Source organism: Ischnura elegans, chromosome 2 (genome assembly GCF_921293095.1).
Source record: "Ischnura elegans chromosome 2, ioIscEleg1.1, whole genome shotgun sequence".
Classification (NCBI taxonomy): Eukaryota; Metazoa; Arthropoda; class Insecta; order Odonata; family Coenagrionidae; genus Ischnura; species Ischnura elegans.
Genome location: NC_060247.1, coordinates 135,230,938 through 135,252,308, shown reverse-complemented (window position 1 = coordinate 135,252,308; position 21,371 = coordinate 135,230,938). Strand labels below are relative to the sequence as shown.

General features: G+C 39.4%; 1 protein-coding gene across 1 annotated transcript; it reads left to right on the top strand.

Annotated features, from left to right (window-relative positions):
- Positions 1-17,572: 17,572 nt before the first annotated feature.
- LOC124174150 lies at positions 17,573-21,017 on the top strand. The gene is made up of 3 exons (XM_046553265.1): positions 17,573-17,728; positions 18,643-18,983; positions 20,833-21,017. The coding sequence occupies exons 1-3, from the start codon at positions 17,716-17,718 to the stop codon at positions 20,833-20,835; spliced, it is 357 nt and encodes a 118-aa protein (XP_046409221.1). The 5' UTR covers positions 17,573-17,715; the 3' UTR covers positions 20,836-21,017.
- Positions 21,018-21,371: the final 354 nt, after the last annotated feature.

Sequence of the window (21,371 nt, the reverse complement as noted above, 5' to 3'; positions counted from 1 at the left end):
CGTGGAGAAGTAAATCGATGCGTGCTTGAAAAAGGTGGATCATTCAAGGCTGGTTGGTGTGTGTGAGACTATTGAAGGTCAGTGCGGAGCAATACATATTGTTACTCGAATTATTCTGCATCTTCGTAATACCCTGCAAGCCACCTCTAAGGTGATCGGAAGCGGGTTGTTGCACTTTTTCATTTTTCAGTTATTTATGCATATGGAACGAATTTTTTTATACTACCAAATTGGAGTATTGTTCGACCTCTAATTATTTATTGAATATCATTTCTCCGCGGTAAATTCATTTCTTGATTCTAGCCTTGGCAGTTAAGACTTATTAATATTACTATCTGTGGGCAGATTTTGACTTTTATGATTCGTGGGACCTCACTCCATACACAATGTCTTCATGATACCCTCCCAGCCAGTCCAGGGTGTTTGGCAGGGGTGACCAATCACCATCATGCAGCATGGTGTTAACCACCTGATTACCACACGGTATTAAAAATATGACGCATAATAACAAAGAATACGTACACAGTCACGCTAAGGAAAAGCTTGCCAACGGTTAGTAGTTCGTATGATAAATCCAAGCAATATTGGAACAATGGAAAAAATAAAAACATCCAATGAGTCGATCTAACGAGGGGTACATTTAATTTCATTAATCTAAAGACAGTAATATTCCTGATAGTTCGAGGAAAGAATGAGTTTTTAAAGCTCTCTGCAGTATTATCGCTTAGATCTCTGCGTAATATCTCGCCTTATGCCGATCGCGTCGCGATGGCGACCTCGCGGAGTCCACTCGCGCGCCCAATCGAGGACTGGCGCGCGAATAAAACAATGGGCACTCGGAGAGCGTCGCGTCGGGCGCGTGTGGAAACTGGTTAGTGGTTTAGGATGAAGGAGGCGTCGCGCCAGCCACAATCACACGTCCAACGAGTGATTTTCTCAACTGCGGAGTGCGGTAGTACGCACTTCTACCAATCAGGCGGTAGAAACTCGGCGAGGCTACCATTTGCTGCATAAATCGCCTAATATATATGTCGCTATATGAATCGCTCCGGGCGCCGTGAAGGGAGGGCGCCAAAATTGAAATTACACTCATTGAACCGTGTTTGGGATGACTTCATTTATATTTTTTATCCGGGCGCTAGGCAGCCTTAGCACGACCCTGTCCGTATTTTTCGGGTTTATCGTATTTGGAACTTATATTGGTGGTAGATAATATTTTTTTTAATGCTTTTTGTGCGTTCAAGCGTATTTTTACCTTTCAAGAGTAGTTAAAATGCAAATTAATTTTCAATGGATAGTATATAAAAATGAATGAAATTATGCTATTCAAAAGTCTCTAAGATAAATATCACCATTTGAGGATTGCTTGTACCAAATCGTGGCCATATATTTTAGTGCTATTTTGTTTAATGAATAATTTATGACGATTGACTCATGAAAATTCCATCAATTATTTGGTATAAATAAGCTTTTCTGAAACCCTTGCGGTACCTGGAAGTAAGTTCATTCATATCTCGAATCATTTGCTCTACCTTGGAGTAAAGAGGCGTTCACCGGCAAAAGGAGAAGCTACTGGCCGTGCGCCAGACGCCATCTTCTTCCTCCCTCATCCTACTACGCGATAATCATTTTTAATGGCAACGGATTACACAAGTCTAACTTCAAGAAGCGGCGATCGTCGACTCAAGGAGACAGAAATGGTCGTGTGATTGAGTCGGATTTCTTCACGCTCGCATAGCGACGATAATTGTGATCCCCGTCTCAAGGCGTCTTTACTTTTAAGTGCGTGAAGGCGACATACCGAAGAAGCAATATATGGTGCGTTGAACTCTTAGAGAGCAGTTATATTATATCCATTAACTGTGGGAGGATTTTCGGATGAAAAAGTGAAAGGTAGGTACGATATCGGCCGCACCTTAAATACGCAGCGATCATATTCGGATGCGGTGCAGAAAAAATTAATCCGTGAACTTAATAAAATACAAAGGAAAGCTGCGCGATGCGTCAAAAACTGCCACGGGCGTTCAGAGGGCGTTACACAGATTCCAAACGAATTGGGCTTTAGAACGAACATATTTCCACAAAAATCGGCCATGGCATGATCGAGTGACACCTCCATCTCTTTCATCTACATCTAGAGAGACTTAATCCGTGAATGTAATCAAATACAAAGGACAGCAGCGCGATTCAACAAAAACTGCTTCGGGCATACTGAAAGCATTACATGTATATGCTGAACGGCTTTATCTGGAAGCCGCTAGAGTTTGAAAGCTGAGCGCTAGCCTTAGATTGTATGATCAATTTAGATCAGATGTCTTTATAAACAACACGTAGAACATCATATTAGAACTCCACTAAATTTCCGAAAGATGCGATAAATTAAGAGAGATATTTTTCCGAACGGATATGTATAGGAATTTCCCGCGAACAATAAAGGATTTTTATAAATGGTATTAGCCAATGGCGTAACTAAGAAAATATGCTTTGGGGCAGGAAATGGGGAGTGCAAGGGGGGGGGGGGGGCGATCCCCTAGGCAACGGGAACATTTTTGAAAAATAACATGCCTGGAATAGCATTTTACATCTTTTCGACCCTTTACATTTGCGTTTAACTCGTAATTCCGTGGGAAATCATCACAAAAGGGAAAACATGAGTATACTATAAAATTCTCTAAGAATTTGGGAGGGATCTATCCCCTGATCCCACCCCCCATAGTTAAGCCACTGCTATTAGTGGATATTATAGCATATCCTTTTTATTTGCTTAAGGCTGGAGTCCTAACACCCCAAACAGCTATTGGTAGGTAGTGTGTAAACGTAACATTACCTCAATAATCAGGGGTGGACTTATTTCAATTACTAATCTTTGGCAGATTTTAGCTTTCTTCGTACACGTATTTGTGTCAGTCTTGCGTTTGGTGGGGCGAAGCGTGCTTGGTCGGAGCTCAAGACAGTTTCGGGAGGGTATTCACAAAATACCAATGCTCGATTTCTTCCTGCAGGTACACGACTAAATGTTACTAAATGGTGTAGCGATGATATTTAAAATGTTTAAAATCAACGTGGCAACATTAAAACCTGCCTCATTGAGTTCAGCTTAGTAAAACCACTTGTCTGTTTCCACAAAAGTGAGAGGAAACAGACAAGTGGTTTTACTAAGCTGAATATCAAAGATTTACACCGTATCACGCCGGACACTGCATCTTTTACTGCCTCATTGAGAATAAAATTTGGGAAATAATCACATTTTTCGCAACAACGTAGTTTTTTTCCTCCATTAAATCATTTGTCGAACAAACTTCACTTCACTACCACGAAACAGTACACTTTATTGTTTTAAGTTTTTATCGGTGTATATTTTTCTCAAAACTGATATGCATATTTGGCTGTTGTTAGCATTTTTCAGGTAAGGTCAATGTAAATTTGTTGAATAACCCTCAGGATGAATTCAAATACCTGGGAGCAAGAAATTTCAAAAAATACTTTAGAGCTATTTTCTAGAAATTTTCCTTCGAATTATTTAATTAAGTATGATCGGTGCACTAACTTAAAAAAATATATATTACAACATTCATCATTTCTTTCATATCAGCCATATTTATGGTATTCAAGGTCAACCAGTCCATATCCTTTAACCATGTGGTGCGCATGCACTTAATCCATGTTGCATGCTGTTGATTATTCACCCTCTGCGAAACAAACGAGAGTAGTTCAAAGAGAAGATGGCTCGTAAGGCACTCATTGTAGATAGAATCATCGTCTTCAATACGAAACAGTTTTATTTTTAACGGATGAAGGAGTTCTATTAAGATTCTTTCGCGCTAGAAGAGCAAAAGTAGATTCATTTTGGAGTGGAATTCTTACGAGGACATGTTTTTATTTATTTAGCATTCATGGTGAAACAAAACACAGTACTATTCCACGAACTTTTATTTTAACAGTCTACTAGTTTCGACGTTTGCACCGTCATTATCAAGACTAACTCAGGACTATCAAGACTAACTTATTTAGCATTTATTTCAGCCCTTTATTGTCCGGAGTAAAAGCGATTTCCCATACTATCTGTTCGGCAAAATATCTTTCTTAATTTATCGTTTCGGATGGGAATATATTTCAGTTCTAATATGATCTTCTCCGTGTTGTTCAGAAAGATTTCTATTCTCAGTTGCTCAAGCAATCTCAGGTGAACGCATATCCTCCGAATCTCTGGCGGCTCCCAACCGAATTCGTTTAACACCTGTGTTATGTTTTCCGTGCGCCCGTAACAGTTGCTGACGAATCAAGCAGCTTTCCTTTGTATTTCATTTAGTTCAGCTCGTTCTGTGCCGGATCCCATGCGCTCGCTGCATATTTTAGGTGTGGCCTGGACAGTTGGAAATAGCATCTCTCCTTTACTTTCTCATCTGAAAACGCTTCACGAATACTACCTTCTTCAGGGCTCTGCCATGGTCATAAAAAGTGTCATAGTAAACGGTCATGAAAAAGAGAGCAAAGCCTTCTATGGTCACAATTTATCATTTCGGGTTTAGCCAGCGCTTTCGAGGCTCTAGTTTTGGGGTTCGAACTTCCTTGGAGCGTAGAGGGCGAGAATTATATAGGATTAGGTGCTTAGTGGGAACGTAAAATAAAAAAATAAACTGTCATCGAAGCGATTTTGAATTTATTTTTTCAGTGAAAAGAAAAAATTCATTAAAATGAAAGCATCAAAAAGTACCAACGTAGCCATAAGTGAACTCGAAGGTTGGTTTGCATTGATGGGGGTGGAACTTTCCCGAGACTAAGCCAAAGGCGTATGAATTGAATTTGACATATTTGCACCACGAGAATTATTTTTTGAGGCGCACAAAGGCTTCCCTGAGGATATTAAGAAGCGTCTTTTATGAATTTATGAAAAACGTACTCTCTACTCATTTTCAGAATAAATATTTACATGCCATTAATGGATAATAATCTGCATCATCAGTACCGTTTATACGATTATCTACAATCCCCATTAAATACGCTTAGTATTCTCATTTATTTATTTCAAAAGCCCACACACAACAATATTGCCAATTTATAGTGGCCCAATAGCAAGAAAATATATAATATATTACAAGAAAACAAAAAAATACGTTAAAAATAATGGATATCAAATCCTTGAAAATAAAGAATACATGAGACCCGAGACTGAAGTGCGTTGGAGCAGTGGTAAGAAATGGGAAGTGTTGCTATTGATAGAGAGGCAAGATAGAGCCAAGTTAGTAAAGACGTTCGGGGATAGCGAAAAGGGTTCAACATTCGGAGGAAGGGAATTAAGAAGTGAGGTGAAGGCGGAAAAAAAGTAGGCGTTGAATGAGTGATAAACTGGGAACTGGTGTGTGGGGCAGAGAGTGGGTGCGCGTAGGGTGGGAGGGAAAGAAGGGAGTTCAGAATAGTCTGTGATGAAGTTGAGGACATTGTAGATAAATTAAACCCTTTATAACCCAGAGCTGATTCTCGGAAAATTCAAATTTCAAGATTTTTCATTTTGAAATCTTGAAAATTTTACAGTCAATGATAATTATCCTGGCAGCTAAATATTTCGCCATTAAAATTTACTCTACAAAATAATAGGTAGTTAAGATATCTCCTGGATAGAGATGAAAGTTTAAACATTTTTGATGTTGCTTAGAAGCAACATTGGGTTATAAAGGGTAAAGATCACTGTTAAGGCGTAGAAAGGACTAGGAAATCCTTAAAACATTAGAATTAGTTGTAATCGATTCGTGCTGATACTCTTTCCCGGAATTTAATCCGTATTTCATTTATTTAGCCAATAGCCCACCTGAATGGATGCGTAGTACTCAACACTTAACGTGGCCATAGATATTACCTTGGTTTGTGAAGCCCCAGAAGGGAATGTGTTGGTAGTTTCTGTTGAATATTCATTCAAAGCTACTGGCCTAATCAACTAGGATACATGTAAGTTTTTCAATTACCTCTAAAAGGAATGTATTTGCATAATAATCTGTGAGCCACCTCGAGGGTGTTTGGCAGGGGGAGAGCATATGTAAACATGTAGTGTAATGCGCAACGTCTTTTTATTCATCGAAAAAAGGCCATGTGCACATTCTAAGTGCACTGTGAGCTCTCACCGGTCAAGCATTGTTCCATGCAAGTTGGCACCGACCATGCAAAAAAATACAAAATTGTTAAGTGGATTCAAGCAGCTAACTAGTTAGAGGTCGAAAGGGAAAGCAAGGACCAACAAACCCGGACCAGTAAGAAATATAAAATACAAATTTGGTCGACCTAGAGAACAGCAGGGCGATAACTCGATATCAAAGTTTTTTTGTCATCGGTTTGAGAGCGAATGTGAGAAGGGAAATGAAAGGATGACAAGATTACAGAATGCGGTGTCAATGAAGACCGGAAAAAGGTCTGGAAAAATGTTAATTAGAGCCGTCGGAGAAAGATAATAATGGCCTTGGAGGCGGTACGGTGTATTTTCGTCCCTGGCTATCCCTTTAGAGAGAGAGAGCAGTAGATATTCTCTTCCGCCTTGTTTCCCGCACTTCCTACCGCATTGAAAACAAAGTAATGTGGATCATACGCCGTGAGAGCATTGCTATCCACCTCACCCTCGTCATCGTCATCACAGGCACTTAGACAGACGGGGAGGATTAACCCTTGATCGGTCAATAATTGAAATTTTAAGGTGAAATTATTCCCTTACATTTAATTGCAGTAAGTGTCAGGGGCGCAGCTAGGAATTTAGGATGGGGGGGGGGTTTAGGTGCAACTAATACCGGGGTGTGTGGTGGTATGGAATATCCACCAGGATAAGCGAAAGGTGATAGATTAATAAATTGCGGAATTTTAAGATAAATGGTTCAAAATGGTGAGTTTTACGGCCTTCTGAGGGATATTTCATCAATCCTCACACTATTCTATTAGTAATATCAATCCAATTGAGTAAAATGGATTAAACTTAAAAATTTCTCTGAGCTCTGGGTTTATCTTCCAAAACCCCCCCTCGCTGCGCGACTGGTAAGTGTAACATAAAGGACAGTACATGTTAAAGGATTGAAATTTTTTTCGGTTAATTATATTCATGAATTCTTTGAATGAAATGAAATTCTTTTAGGGTCGATGAGGACATTCAGACAGTGACACACCTTGAGAATGGAAGACAAGTCGTTTACCGAAACGTCGCCCAATATGATTGAATTAACTAGGTGAAGACCCCGAGATGAAATCCTGATAAGGACATATTAGTAAAAATAAGGACATATGCAAAAAGTTTGATTAATTATTAAACAATGCAATGTATCTCCTGAAATTCATTTCCCATTTCGGCTAAATAATTAGTTTGCATTGGTGAGAAATAAATCCAAAAGAGAATACTTTACAAGCACAAGAGGGAATGGAATGGGCCCTCGCAAGTCCATGAACAATAAATTACATAAACAAAACTTATGAATGATTCGCGAGGTAGTGATCTGGTCGTTGCCAAGTTGAAATTCGTGTAGCAACAACGTAGATGGGGAAACTTCAAGAGATGGCGCTAGCTTACTGTGCTTTATTGACACGTGTTTCTTCCGAGATACATATCTCCCGAATTGCAAACAAATTAGTAAAAGAGACGTGTTATGGTAGCCCGCATGAACCTATATATACCTATTGCACGACATACATTGGCCAATAAAGTGTTTTCAATATTTACTCATAAAAAGAGCATCATGTGTCAAAAAAAACCCAAATGAAAATATTTTATTATGATACTTTGGATGCGACTTAAATTGTAAAAGAAATATTAAGCCTATTTGTGAAAGTAAAAGTTGCTGAGAGTTAGTTATACATAGAATTTGCATTATTATACATACTTCCAATAATCATTAGAGATCCAAGTGTTTGTTCTACTGGAATTTTAAGTAAAGCAAGTGTAAATTTTAGTTAAATGGAATGTAGGAGCTTAAGAAAGACAAAAGGTTTAAAAGTATCTTTGAATTTGAAAATAAGTTTGAAAAACATATTTGCATTTAAATGTTGATAAGATCGCATTAAAAGTATAGAAAATGCGGTTATGCCAAAAGCTCGACATTAAATAGAAAAGATTAGAAGTATAATGAATATTTCAGTTGAGTAGATATGTCACAAGAAAGAAACAAATTTTGTAAATCTCTATCTCATGTTGTCAGTGCACTAAGATGACTGAATCTAATGTAATCGATTCATTATAACGGCTGTGGTTGCGTATACTAATGTGCATTTTTATATAATATGTGTACAATGAGTTTGCCCTTTAATTATGCTGCTGGTCAAATATTAAAAACAATAAATAGATAAACCGCCTTATCGTAAGTTTTTCCTTTAAGAAATTTATATGTGAGGAAAGGGGAAGAGACTAATTCCTAAGCAAGTGAAGCGTCCCATTTAAATGGGCCAATCTATTGATATATTTAAGCAAAATTTTTGAAATATGTATTCAAAAAAGGTTTCTATAAAATGGCCATGCTACTAATGATAGTCATCCCCTTAGGAGAGGATATTACAGATGGGGCTCAACCTCCCGCCGAAACAAGGATCTATGTGGTTCGCCAATATATTTTTATTTAAAAGAGACTTTCGATTTAAAAATTCGGCAATAAATTCTTATTTGAAATGGATAAAAAAAAAACTCTTGTCATGCTGGCGAAATGCCGTCGACGTGAAGTGGAGGCAAAAAGTGTCGTATCGTTGGCATGGCAAGATGACATCCGAAATTCAGAGAGGGGTGGAGAGAGTAATGGGAGGGGGGAGAAGAGTGTAGCGTCATGCGCGGAAGCTGCCTCTCTTGGGCCCTTCCCTCTTTTAAGTGCACGAGCACTTGTCTGCGGCGTCGATTCGCCCTCCTACCGGTAATATGTATCTCGAAGCGCATGCGTACTGTACCCTCACTCGAGAGCGCACCCTGGAGCACTCAGCGCACGGAATTGTGGGATAGGGTCATGCGCGGCAGTGGCGTGCCTCGGCGGCGCAGTAGTCACAATGGGAGATTCAAGACCTAGACCTCTCTCTATCTAGATAATGGCGTGGAATTGCGCGAATGCATGAACGAAATTAGAACAGGGGCTATTTTGCCGTCTCGCATCCACGCATTATCGCATGTGTTCTAGCAATTCACCGCTTTACGCGACGCAATTTTGACTGCGCCTTCGCACGTGCGTCAGATTGCGCAATTCCGTGTACCGTGTAAAACAGCCTTAAGAAACCGGCTTTCTAGCTACATCACTCCTGACCTTCAATTCGAATCCGTGATGATTATTATAATAAGTATTCTACCGATTAAGGTAGGTTTCCATGGACCACTTTAGAAGTATTTTGACAGCAATACCCTTCATGGACTTCCCTCTTTAATTCACTATGAAGCCTACTCCTCGGCTGGGGCGCCGACTTTAAAAATATATTGGGGGGACCCATATCGGGGGTCTTGCCCCGGGAAGAGGTTATATTCAAAGTGTGTCGCAGCACCGTAAAACTATCATAATTCACACCACTTGTTTTCAGTTAACCTGCTTACTACCTTATAATTATTTGTTTTAACACATTGTTGAATGTATTTTAAAGATAATCATCGTCAAATATGGGAAATAAAAAATACCAATATATTTTTGTGATTTCACCAAGCATATATAACTTAATTATTATCTTGAATTATTGAGGGGGCTCCGTCCCCCCTAACGAAACTTTGAGGGGGCTCGGGCCCCCTCAGGCCCCATGGAGTCGGCGCCACTGCTCCTCGGTGGGTAAGAAAGTAAAGTTTGGGAAGGGAAAGCAAATGGGTGAATTCTGTTTTTCTTTCATTTTATTACTTGCACTTGCACATGAAAGATTACACCTTTAACTGAATGAATACCACGTTTTAAACCTTACGAGCTGATGGAACCATTAAAATAATTATATTTAATTTCACTGACCAGAGACTATCGATGCACGACCAACCGATTATCTTAATATTATCTGAATAATAATTCGAAGTAGCATAACTTTTGTTCTTAACAAGTGCGCACATTGGGCGGTTTCAGGACTGTGTGTGTAATGGAGTCCACCACAGATGCCTCCCAGCACCGCGTAAGGCACGCATCGTAGCATCGTGGCCCCCGCGCCATTGAGTCCTTGAGCAGGAATTCAACCCCACTAGCGACCCCACGCGGCTGGGCATTCGGTAATTGCAACTCCGTCCGTGCTGCTGTTGGCGAGCCTCCGAGAGTACAAGGCACACTCGGGATAAATGGCATTCCAAGTGCCAGCAATACCATCCCTCTTCGACCCTGCAATAATGCTAGTGGGGGTGCCAGAATGCTAAATCCATCAATGAAACACACTAGAGGATTCCTTTTTTAGTCAAAACTTAGAGGAAGATTCGTATCTTTAGCAATCTCTTAATGTCTGGTCTGCCGTGTGTCGTTGCAAATATAGAACCTAGAATGTAGACCTGGTGTAGAATCACCAGGTGCCATACGCTCCGGTGGTGGCTCGCATGGTGCCTCGTAAATATAGATGAAAATTTCTCGTATCTCCAACCGGATGGTTATTTCGATGGCTAAGTCGGCACTCTGTAGAAGGGCATAGCCAGATAAGAGGGTGAAAAGTTCCTCCTCCGGGATTTTTCCCATACTTGGGGTATGCGATTTGGGATCAAATAGGACAAACCTCCCCACATTTCCAGCCCGCTAGAGGCCCACCAGGGCCGGCTAGATCGAAAATACGATTTTCACTCTTTTTTTAAATATCTCGGTCAAGAAAGCATATTTTTTAATGCGGTTTGCGGCATTTGAAATCTTATTAAATGGAGCAGATTTCCAATTGTTTTCAAGAATTTTGAGCGGGAAAAGAAGATATGGCGTTGATTTGAAAATTTCTAACGCATGTTTTTATAAAATATGTTTGAGAGGGCCAAAAAAAAAACGTTTTCTGGAGGTGTTTTTTAATACCTTTCGGCTGGCGTATTGAAAAAATAATTTTTAGGTGGTGGAACATCGCGAAAAAATGCGATTAAAAATGTGTGATTTTGGCCATTTTGCTCTATGCTCTGGCCCTCCATAACTTCCCTTTTTATTTATTATAGTATTCTACCGATTAAGGTGCCCACCACAGGAACAGAATTGTATGGATACTGGTGCCGAAAATGGCTTCAGGGCCTCCAAAAACTGCCGGAATTTAGGAATATAGATTAAGAAAATGAGCTCGATTTGAGTTTCCCCCGCGTTGTATCTACGCACAAGTGTTGTTTCATTTGTGGATATACCGCTACAAATTATCACCATCCTTGAAAAAGGCTGTTCGGGTCTGTTGAATTATATGTAGAAAATCCGACCGTATCAATAAAAAGCAAATTTTGTTTCCAAAAATAGATTGTTTGGTGAAGGCCGGCGGTATCATCCAGGCAAAGCGCGGTGGACAGTGTACAGAACCCCTTTTGGGGTAATATTAATATCTTCCTGGAATCGATAAAGCGCGGATTGGGATCAATGGCAATGAAGGGGCAAGAAGGTGAGTCAGCAATGAATGAATGAATCCATTGAAATGACTTCTTCGCAGCGCTCATTGATAAGAAGAGAAAAAGAAACAAGTATAGCAATCTTAACGAAGCCAAAAAATGGATAAGCTTCATAATTAAACAATTGATTCCGAGATATTTATTTGGTTATTTACAAATTTCGGCTTCATTTAACGTGTGAAATTTTGGAAAAGGTGGACATGTTGAAAATAATGTGGATTTTTGCATTTTTAAAGAGGTTTTTAGGATTGCTCGTAAAATGAATTTCTCGTGAAAGCGTTAAAAATTCCATTTCTTAACGAAATGCATCTAGAAACATGATACTATAATAGCAAAAAGTCATTTGTCATTGATCCCAATCCGCTCTTTATCAATGCCTGAGAGATATTAACTTTATCCGTCTGTCCACATTCCACCGCGATTTACCTGTAAGATACGGCAAGCCTTCATCGAAGAATCTATTTTTAGATACAAAATTTGCTTTCAATTCATCCGATAGGATATTATCGATCCAACTGTTAGAGAATATGTCATATCTGCTATTTTTTCAACAGTTGGAGCTATTGGATGTGTGGATTAGGGGAAGATATTATTATATGAGTAGACCAATGGTAAAGGCTTTCTAAGCTGAGTGATCCGTGATATCGCTTGTATTCGAGGAAACATGGAAAAATCACACAAATATGGCACTGCGCAGTAACAAATAATGTAAAAAATTAGGACCGTTTTGGCGAAAACAATATCTGCGGACCACAAGACCCTGAACCACCTGGTGACTAGCTTGTTTCCCGTTTTGGGCTAGAATTCATTGTAAATAATGAAGCTATCCCGTTGGCTGTTAAATTTTGCCGTCTCTATTACGATGGAGGGAGCATAGTTTTGACTCACCGATCGGAGGGTCCTAAGATCTAGCCTAGAATGATGCCCTTTGACACCCCCTAACAAAAGTCCTCGAAGGGGGTCGTATAGGTCAATATGTAGGCCTGCTATCCGAGGTTATCACCCGCAGGTGGCGTATTATGAGGCGAGCCCTAACCTGACCTATCAAAAAAAAAACTTTCGGGTTGAACCGTCGAGTGGCTTTTAGATATTGCAATACTTTAAACTTTTGTGTGAAATGCCAAATTCTTTACGAACAATACATTCATCGACTATGTACTACCTATGATATTATTTTCAATGACAATAATACTTTATTTTGATGCACAACACACGGTAACATTCCAAATTTAATTTTACAAGCTCCTTCAAATTTAAACTCCTCAGGTACCATTCTTATAAAACAATCAGCTTTTTAGTTACTTAATAAATACAATTTAACTGCCGAAATCGGAAAGAGTATTTGAGACAGTAGTACCAACATGGTGTTTAATTGCCCATGCATTGATAGTAAAAACGGAATTTTCCTACACTCAAACTACTTCCCATTTTAATTTCTCCATTGACAGTGTAAGCCAATGAAAGCAACAATTACATTGGAGCATTGACTACATTGTAGGTGCAGGTTGAGTTTCAATCCGTATAGTTATAGTATCGGGCCTTGTAAATTAATAGAAGCAGGAAAAACTAATAATTTGTATATTACGTTTCCAGGATAATCATTCTTATACTGAAAATGCACATATACATAGTCATGATAATTTTTCAGTTTTTTACATAAAAAACTATCACGTGACTCAAATCATAAACTCAATCGCAAAAATAGGTGACTGCAGCCTGAATCTTGATCTGATAATTAAAGGAATCCATTGTACTGGACATGATGGGTGATGAGAGACAACTGAGCTGGGCGTGGATGTTGAAAACAGTGTTGCGGGGTAGAATCAGTGGCGCCGACCTAATGGGCCCTGAGGAGGCCCGAGCCCCCTCAAAAATTCGTTATAGGTGTGAGGAAAAAATGTGTCAGGCTTGTTGATTTTCCCCGGATTGTCCAGATATCGAGATTCGAGTTATCATGGTTCTAATGTTGGTCATATGACTCTTCCAAAATGCTTAAAAAACTTAGAACTCACTGCTTATAAAATTTCCCGGGGCAAGATCCCTGGTTTGGGCCCCCCCAATATTTTTGTAAGTCGGCACCCCATGGTAGAATGTTGGATAAACAAAAGAGAGCAAGGGAGGGATTTTTTTAATACGATGAAAGGGCCTTTCTGTGAAATAAATAGGGAATTCCGTGAAAGGGGTGTTATTGCCAGAATACTTCGCCAATACTACATGCAAACTTACTTTAATAGGTAGAATACTTTAATCATAAAAATAATAATAATAATGACCAATAGAGGTAATATAACCCATTTTCGTTGATAAACTTTCTGCTTGTGATTTTGAGGATATTCGATTCGATTTGAGTGTTCGAAAATTCGTCTTCCATCCCATCGCTCCTACCAAGGAGGCCCTTATTGGCACACGAGTATCAATGATGTTTTGCAGTTAATTTTTGTTGCAAAACGGTTCAAGCAGGAAAAAGCGTCACCCTCCTCGCTACGTGAGTCTATGTACACGGGGTGGGTTTATGTCACGTGGGAGAGGAGGGAGGGAGGTATTGTTCATTGCTGCTGGTGTTGGCCGGACGATCCGTTTGAGGCCCTCGGACACGGACAAAAAATTCTCCCGCCGGAGGACGTGATCCTGTTGATCGGACAGTTTGCGGTTGTCACGCGCCGGCTGGTCAACTGGTCACGTATCAGGGGTCGACGCGTCTTCCCCTAGCATCTTTGAGACCCTGGTCAGGGCACTCCTTCAACGTGCGAGGGAGCGAAAGGAATGGCAAGAGGAGAGATTGGGGAAGGAATTGATTACATGGACAGGATGAGGAGAAATGCGAGGAGGAATGGAATCAAAGAAATCGATAGTTGGATGAGGATAGGGTGAGTCAACATAGGTACTTCACCTTCCATACTCCAAACTTAGAGTGAAAAGGGAACAGCATAGAAGAGGTCTACACTGTCTCAAAAACGTTTGATTAAGTTTTTTTTACAGAGGGCGTCTTTTAATCGCATTTCTATAGTGTTTTCAGCGCACATATTCTCGATGCATATTCAATATATGGCCGTAAGGTGGCGAGACAGCAACTTTCTTCTACTTTTTCATGAAAACATCTCCTCACAACGCTCTAGAAAATTTTTAATTAGTATTTTGACTAGTAATGCAAATTACGGTTGATGGATGACTCGCATTGAAACTTTGCAAATTTGATACGTAATATCTTCGCTATGAAACAACTCTTTAACCCGCATTTCATTCAATTCCTTTTTTTCCATCACTACAAAATGCCATTGAGCTACCCAAAACCGTTCAACATAAAGTATTGAGGTTACAATTACGTTTCATTACAAAGATTGTCAACTTCCACTAACAACAAGCATTCATGGCCTGAGACGATTTCCTGTGCAGTTCATATCAGCACGAATGTAAATTTTGCATTACAGTCCTAATTATTTATTATATCATATTTTATTACAGTGGCGTAACTATGGTGGGGGGATGAGGGGATAGATCCCCCCCCCCCAAAGCCTCAGAGAAATGAAATAATTATTAAAAACTATTGCCTAGTTTTGCCATGAAATTACTGCATCCGCTGAAAGTTAAATTTTAAGTGCCTAAATGATGTAAAATTTATTTCCAGGCACGTCATTTTTCTAAACTTTTCCCGAACCGCAGCCATTTTCGTCATCCCATCCCCCCCATTCCAGCATATTCCTATTTACGCCACTGTTCAAGACCATTCTCTTATCGAATGTGGAAAAGTGGAAGGATTGGACTAACATCGTCAGTTTTAAGTAACACGTAAACATAACATAGTAAAATCTATAAACACATTGGGAGCCAACTCTAGGATGTTTGGCAGAGGCTAATCAATTTCCAGAATACAAGAGGATGTACACATGCACGGTGATAAAAATTATACTCCTACTAACAAATTATTCTTCCTCATTCATGCAAATGCAAAACTTACGAACTAATCATGTATACAATCTACCTATGGAGCTAAAAAACGCAAAACATGATGTTATAATACTAGGAAAATTCAGAAACATACATTAAGATACACATAAGTTGGAAAGCGACGCTACGATTCAACTAACCTAATAGGAAGTCCTAATAAAGACATTCTCAATCTATCTTTTCTGCAGTTTATCTCTCTTATTTTATTTTTATGACATTTCCTAACGTTCTTTGTTGGCGTTCGTAAGATTTAGCTAACTTTGTCGGAAAATAAACTATACGTACTAGCGGAGAGGAGTCCTCGGTAACAGCTAACTCATAGAATTGGAATAGAATGTGCAAAGAAAAGTTTCGCGCACGTCCTTGTCGTAACCGAAATTTTAAAACTATATTTTTTTCAATCGAACGAAGGGATGCCTTATCTGAGTCTAACACTGGATTTAGGCTTCAATCTGGTGGTCAGTAGCATGCGCATTAAATAATCTCTTAACTGAGCACTAAGTTGGGCACCAAACACCAAATCACTACCAGAAAAATTATATGCTCTACTAGTGAACTCATCTTCGACTGCAATGAATACCTCTCCTATTCTCGTTACCTTGGCCCTTCCTTCATGTTGTATATGATTTTGGGAAGATCTCTCTCTCTGTCATGAATTTCATCCAAATAACCAACTTCCAGTTCCTACGATTACATCAGCTTCTGTTCTCAGAACTTAAACAGTAGAAATAAGCTAATTCATTTTTAATATTACGGAAATGTACATCGTAATATGGGCCGATAGCACATGGTAAGCCATTAACTTTATCGAGAATCGAACCAAGAACCTTCTGTATTCCGAACATACGCTAAGAACAGCAATGACACAGTGATTGCATCAATCACCAGTGTTTTCGGTGTGGGGTTATAGTAATTTCCCCCATATAACCCAATGTATTTGCCAAGAGATGGCTCTGGGTACGGTTATAGTTTCCAGGCGTCTACTTCGCTGGCTTCAGTGCTCAATTTTCTTCTCTCGAAACTTCTGTTGGCAATGACTTTTTCTAGGCGCAGATGTTCACAAAAATTATCGGACAGTCCAGCATTGAACCGCGAGAGGGCCCGAATCAGAATCAGCCATAATAATGTATAAATACCTAGCTTTCCACCTTCTGAGCTCCTATTTCTTTCTAGTACTATATCTTTTTCTTAGACATATATGAAAAATGAATTATATCAAAGAGAGATCAGTGTTTCCAAAGGGATCTTCATCCACTTTGACCATTCACCGCATTCACCTATATCTGCATCTAAATGTAACTTTCCAAGCAAGTGTGGCGAAAAAAAAGAAGTGAATCGCAGAAAAAACGTTAACTGCGTGGGTAAAACAGCGACGTTACTTTGTTTTTAACTTTTAAACAGTGGATGATTGTATTTTTTTTACGGCGCCCAACTAAAAAAGAAACTCATTTCATCAGCATTCTTTTTGGGGTTAGAATATTTCGCGCTAATAAACTCCGAAAAACGAATTTTCGTGAAATTTTCGAAAAAGCAAGAAAATTTCACTCCAAATTCGCATTTTTGCGGTTCTTAAAAATTCGGTGCCTTTATTTGCCAGGCGTTTACTACTTTATTAAAATGAGATTATAAAGGTACGCGAAATTTTAGCGCCTGAACACTTACTAAGCAATAGAAATGGTTTTCGAGTCACGTTGAGATTTCTCTTTTCACAACTTTATCAGGCCTTTAATGATATCATTGCAGTAAAAACAATTAGAGGCGATGAAAATTTTTCTGATATTCAGTAGACAAGTGTTAAGGATGCCAAAATCACCGTGAAAACCAAATTCGCGCAATACGAGAAATACTGCTTCTTTTCGTAGATATGCTGCGTCGACCAGTAAAACCCAGTTCCTTTTCTGCTGCTTATTTGCAATAGTTGAGATAAAAACATGCTACTTGAAAAAAGAAATGTTTAAATTCCACAACAATATAACAGTATTACGTTAAAAGACTGGTAACACCGCGTGATTACTCAATTCTCAACTGGGCAACAATAGCCTAAGAAATTGAGGGGCTCCTGACGACCGTAACCAGGGTAACTTTACTTTAATATACGCGACACTCTTAACTGTGCAAAGCGTCGAAGCAAAGCTTATAACGGTGTGTTGACTTAATTGCAGCAAGAATATAGGAAGAGCTGAATAAACTTATCACTCGCCTATTGAAGTGTCGTCAGTAGTGAAGACCTCACGATATTGAGTTGAAGAGAGAGAATCGAAAGCATAATGGGCCTGTTATGTGAGTATTAAAATAATTCCTTCCGTCAAATGGATCGAAATGAATGTCTGATGCTGAGATAAAGTCCATAAATTTAAATAAGAATTTTAAACGCGACTTCATTAGTCAAGGAAGATATGATTCTATTTTCTTGATATATACGATATAGGAGAATCAAGGTACTTAGCGCAGTTTTTTCGAGATAAAAATATTTTTCAAATGAATAACAAATGGACGTAACTAAATATAAAAATCCCTGCAAAGAGATTAATCAATCCGTTAGAGCAGCACTCAAAGAAAAAGAATAATAGTGACAAAGTAAAGCCAAAAAATAAAATTTAGATCGAAGGAGTTAACAGCGAGGGTAAGCTATGACTACGTAGGTTTCCGCGGTGTTCAGGTTCCAATTTCTCCATGTTTCCGGTGCAACCGCGTCGGTTTGTTGGTGATGACAGTTGTTGGTGAAGCAGTGCCAGCGAAACTGTTGTCATCACCAACAAACCTACGCGGTTGCACCGGAAACATGGAGAAATTGGAGGGTAAGATATTACGCATGAATGATATTTTTTGCTTCAATTACGAAATCTAATAGCAGATAACTTAGAAAGAAATGCGTTTCGGTGACCAAATTTTATTTCCATCGTGATTAAAATGCTTTCTCGAAATTTCAATCGGACATTTGCCTCAACCATTTTCGTATTCTGGTTGCCGTAAGTTTTATTTTTCGTGTGTAGAGACCAATACCGCAATAACAGCCAGATTACAAAGCTTCGTTTCAAGTGCAAATTCTAAAAAATATATAATGGGAAGCTTAAAGTTTTCTATCGCCTATCGATAAAATACAGATAGAAAGGTATATTTAGAAAATCATATGAAAAGTGCAACTGTCATCGCCTCCCGGAGTACCGTCTTCAACCGTTGTATTCCTTCTTCAGGGTCTTGCGTGAAAAAGGTGAAGGCCGTGGAGGAGAAGGAGGAAGAGGATTACAATTTGGAAGCTGAAGATAAACAAAATTCCACGTTGACTGAGTCATCCCCGCCTGATCATCTGCCTTTGGGCTCTTACATTCCTCACGATGATGAGTTCCAGAATTTAATAAATGAATCCCCGGAGACATCACAACCCGATCGCCCGGCCTCCCCTGACACCTTATCAATCCCTGAAGATGCTGAAAATGCATCCGCACCGCCCTCCCCCCGGTGGAAAACAATTCTTTACGATCTGGGGGAGAGGCAAATATTTAAGATATGGATCAGAATCGAAATTATTGCTGAGGTAAGCGGTGTTTTAAAAAAATAATTCAGCCTTTCTGGTTTCACAAAGTTCTCCTCTTAAAAAGAGGCCATCTTATTTGGCTTTTTGCCCTGACCCATTATAACCCAACGTAGTTTCTAAGTAAGTAACATCAAAAATGTATACATTTTCAGCTCTTTTTAGTGAAGATTCAAACTACACGTTCTTTGGTGCTGTGAAATTTAATGGCGAAATATGTAGCTGCCGCAATAATTACGATTGAATATAACATTTTCAAATTCAGAATTCTTGAAATTCAATTTCTCCCAGAAGTAGCTCTGGGTTATAGAAAGCTAAATTAGCAGGATCCACACACCCCATCTCTCATTTGCAATGTGTCTATGCGATCCCTATCCTCTGATCTCTCTGTTCACCCCTTGCCTTCATTCCATTCGTCATTTTTATCTTCCTCCGATCCCTTCTCTTTTCATCCTCCACTCCTTCCCTCTCCATGCGAATGCAAAGCTGCGTCTTCTTCTGCGCAAAACAATTCAGTTATTTTTTTTAGTGAACAGTTCTCGGGATCGCCACCGGGTCAGGAACTGCATAAATGCCGACGTTTCGATGTCCGACTCGGTCATCGAAACGTCGGCAGATATGCAGTTCCTGACCCGGTGGCGATCCCGAGAACTCTTCACTAAGTCTATTCGCCGGTAAAGCACGAAATCTTTCTTCAATAATTCAGTTGTTTCCCGTTGCCCTCCACATACCAGTACTCCGGTTCTGTCAACTCCACTCTCTCGCCAGAAGCTCAGACAGTTGAAAGCGGACGGTTATTTTGTATCTTCGCCATCAGAGCCTCCTGAGAAGAAATCTGCCTCCCGCCAGTGGAGTGGATAATCCAATAAATTCAACCGCTGCAGATGTGATGCGGTGGAAGTTAGACATATTAAAATAAAATGTAATTGAACTTTTTCACATTTATTTTACTGCGCACGTTTCGGCTCAAGGAGCCATCAAGTGGTACAAGACATCGCAGTAAATGGGAGCATCACATCTGTGCATTTGAGGAAGAGCTGGGGAAGTATTTGACTTGCTATAGGAAGGGGTGGAAAATTGAAGTACGCCGGGGAGGCAGTGAGCAAACAGAAAAATAAAGAGATACGAAAGAACCCAGGGCAGAAGGAGGAATATAGTAATATATGTGCAACGAATCGTTCTTCTTCAGCTTTTGCTACAGTCTTCTTCCTGACCCTGGTATTTCCGTATCTCCTGAGTTCCTGTTTTTCCATTGTATACCTTTTCTTCCAAAAATGTATAAATGTGATTTGCTCATGTTCTATGATGCCTTTCTCCAGATGATGGCTGTGAGAGCCTTGAGGCACTTGAGGTACGCATTAAAATAATTATGGAGAAGTTTAATTAGCTTTAATTTTAATATCTGGTTGTTGAATTTGCTAATCTTCGGCTCCTAAAATCCGAACTTTGATATTTTCTTCTGAAATTAGAAACTTTGGAGGCACATTTACTTCAATAATACACATTTACATAAAAGAGTCGCGCTAGCCACTACACCACCGAATCCCCATTTGCTAGCCCCTATTTCTGTGTAAAACTTCCGCGTCCCACTTGGAATAAGCCGAAGCCAGTTTCTTCCTCACAAGGGCTCTATCCTCCCCAACTCTTCTTGCCAACACCTCCTCATTTCTCAATCTTGCCCCAGTCACATCCACGCATCTCCAGGGAATTGACTCCATCCTACTGTATTCCACCCAAACTTCATGTTTTCAACCATATAATACTACACCATTAAGTATCACCTGTGCACTGAAGCCAGTACCAACAATGCATAGTGCAGTAATGCTCTAACTCTATCTTTCTCTCGTTTCAGTGAAATCGTCCCAGAAACTTTGAACAAAAAAATCCAAAATCTTGGAGTGTGTGCAGTTTAAATACAGCAAAATCTTTTGAGTATTTACTGCGTGCATGTGAAATGTAAATTATGGCTTATGTGAAATTCAGAGTGTGTATAAATCACTGTGTAATCGTTGACTTTAAAAATTTTAAATTTGAAGTAGCCGGAAAAGGAAATACATCGATTATTTCTAAACAATGATTGTATTTTATTTCAAATCTACTTCCTCGTGGAAGCCGAATGAATTCCATGAATCTACCTGGGTTTTATGCGATATGAATGGTTGCATCAAGTCACGTGTACCTTTTTCCAACTTTGTTCGGATGACTCAAGTAAACATTGAACCATTACGTTATATGGATTCTAAAAAACACTCAACTTGCAGCTGAGAGAACCTGTGTGTACAGCAAAGACAAAGCTGCAGTGGGACTTAATATTGCCGCTATTTCACTGTTCCAGAAATTAAATAATGCTAGGATCTCGAAATGTTTTCTTTTGGGTCAATCGACTTGTCG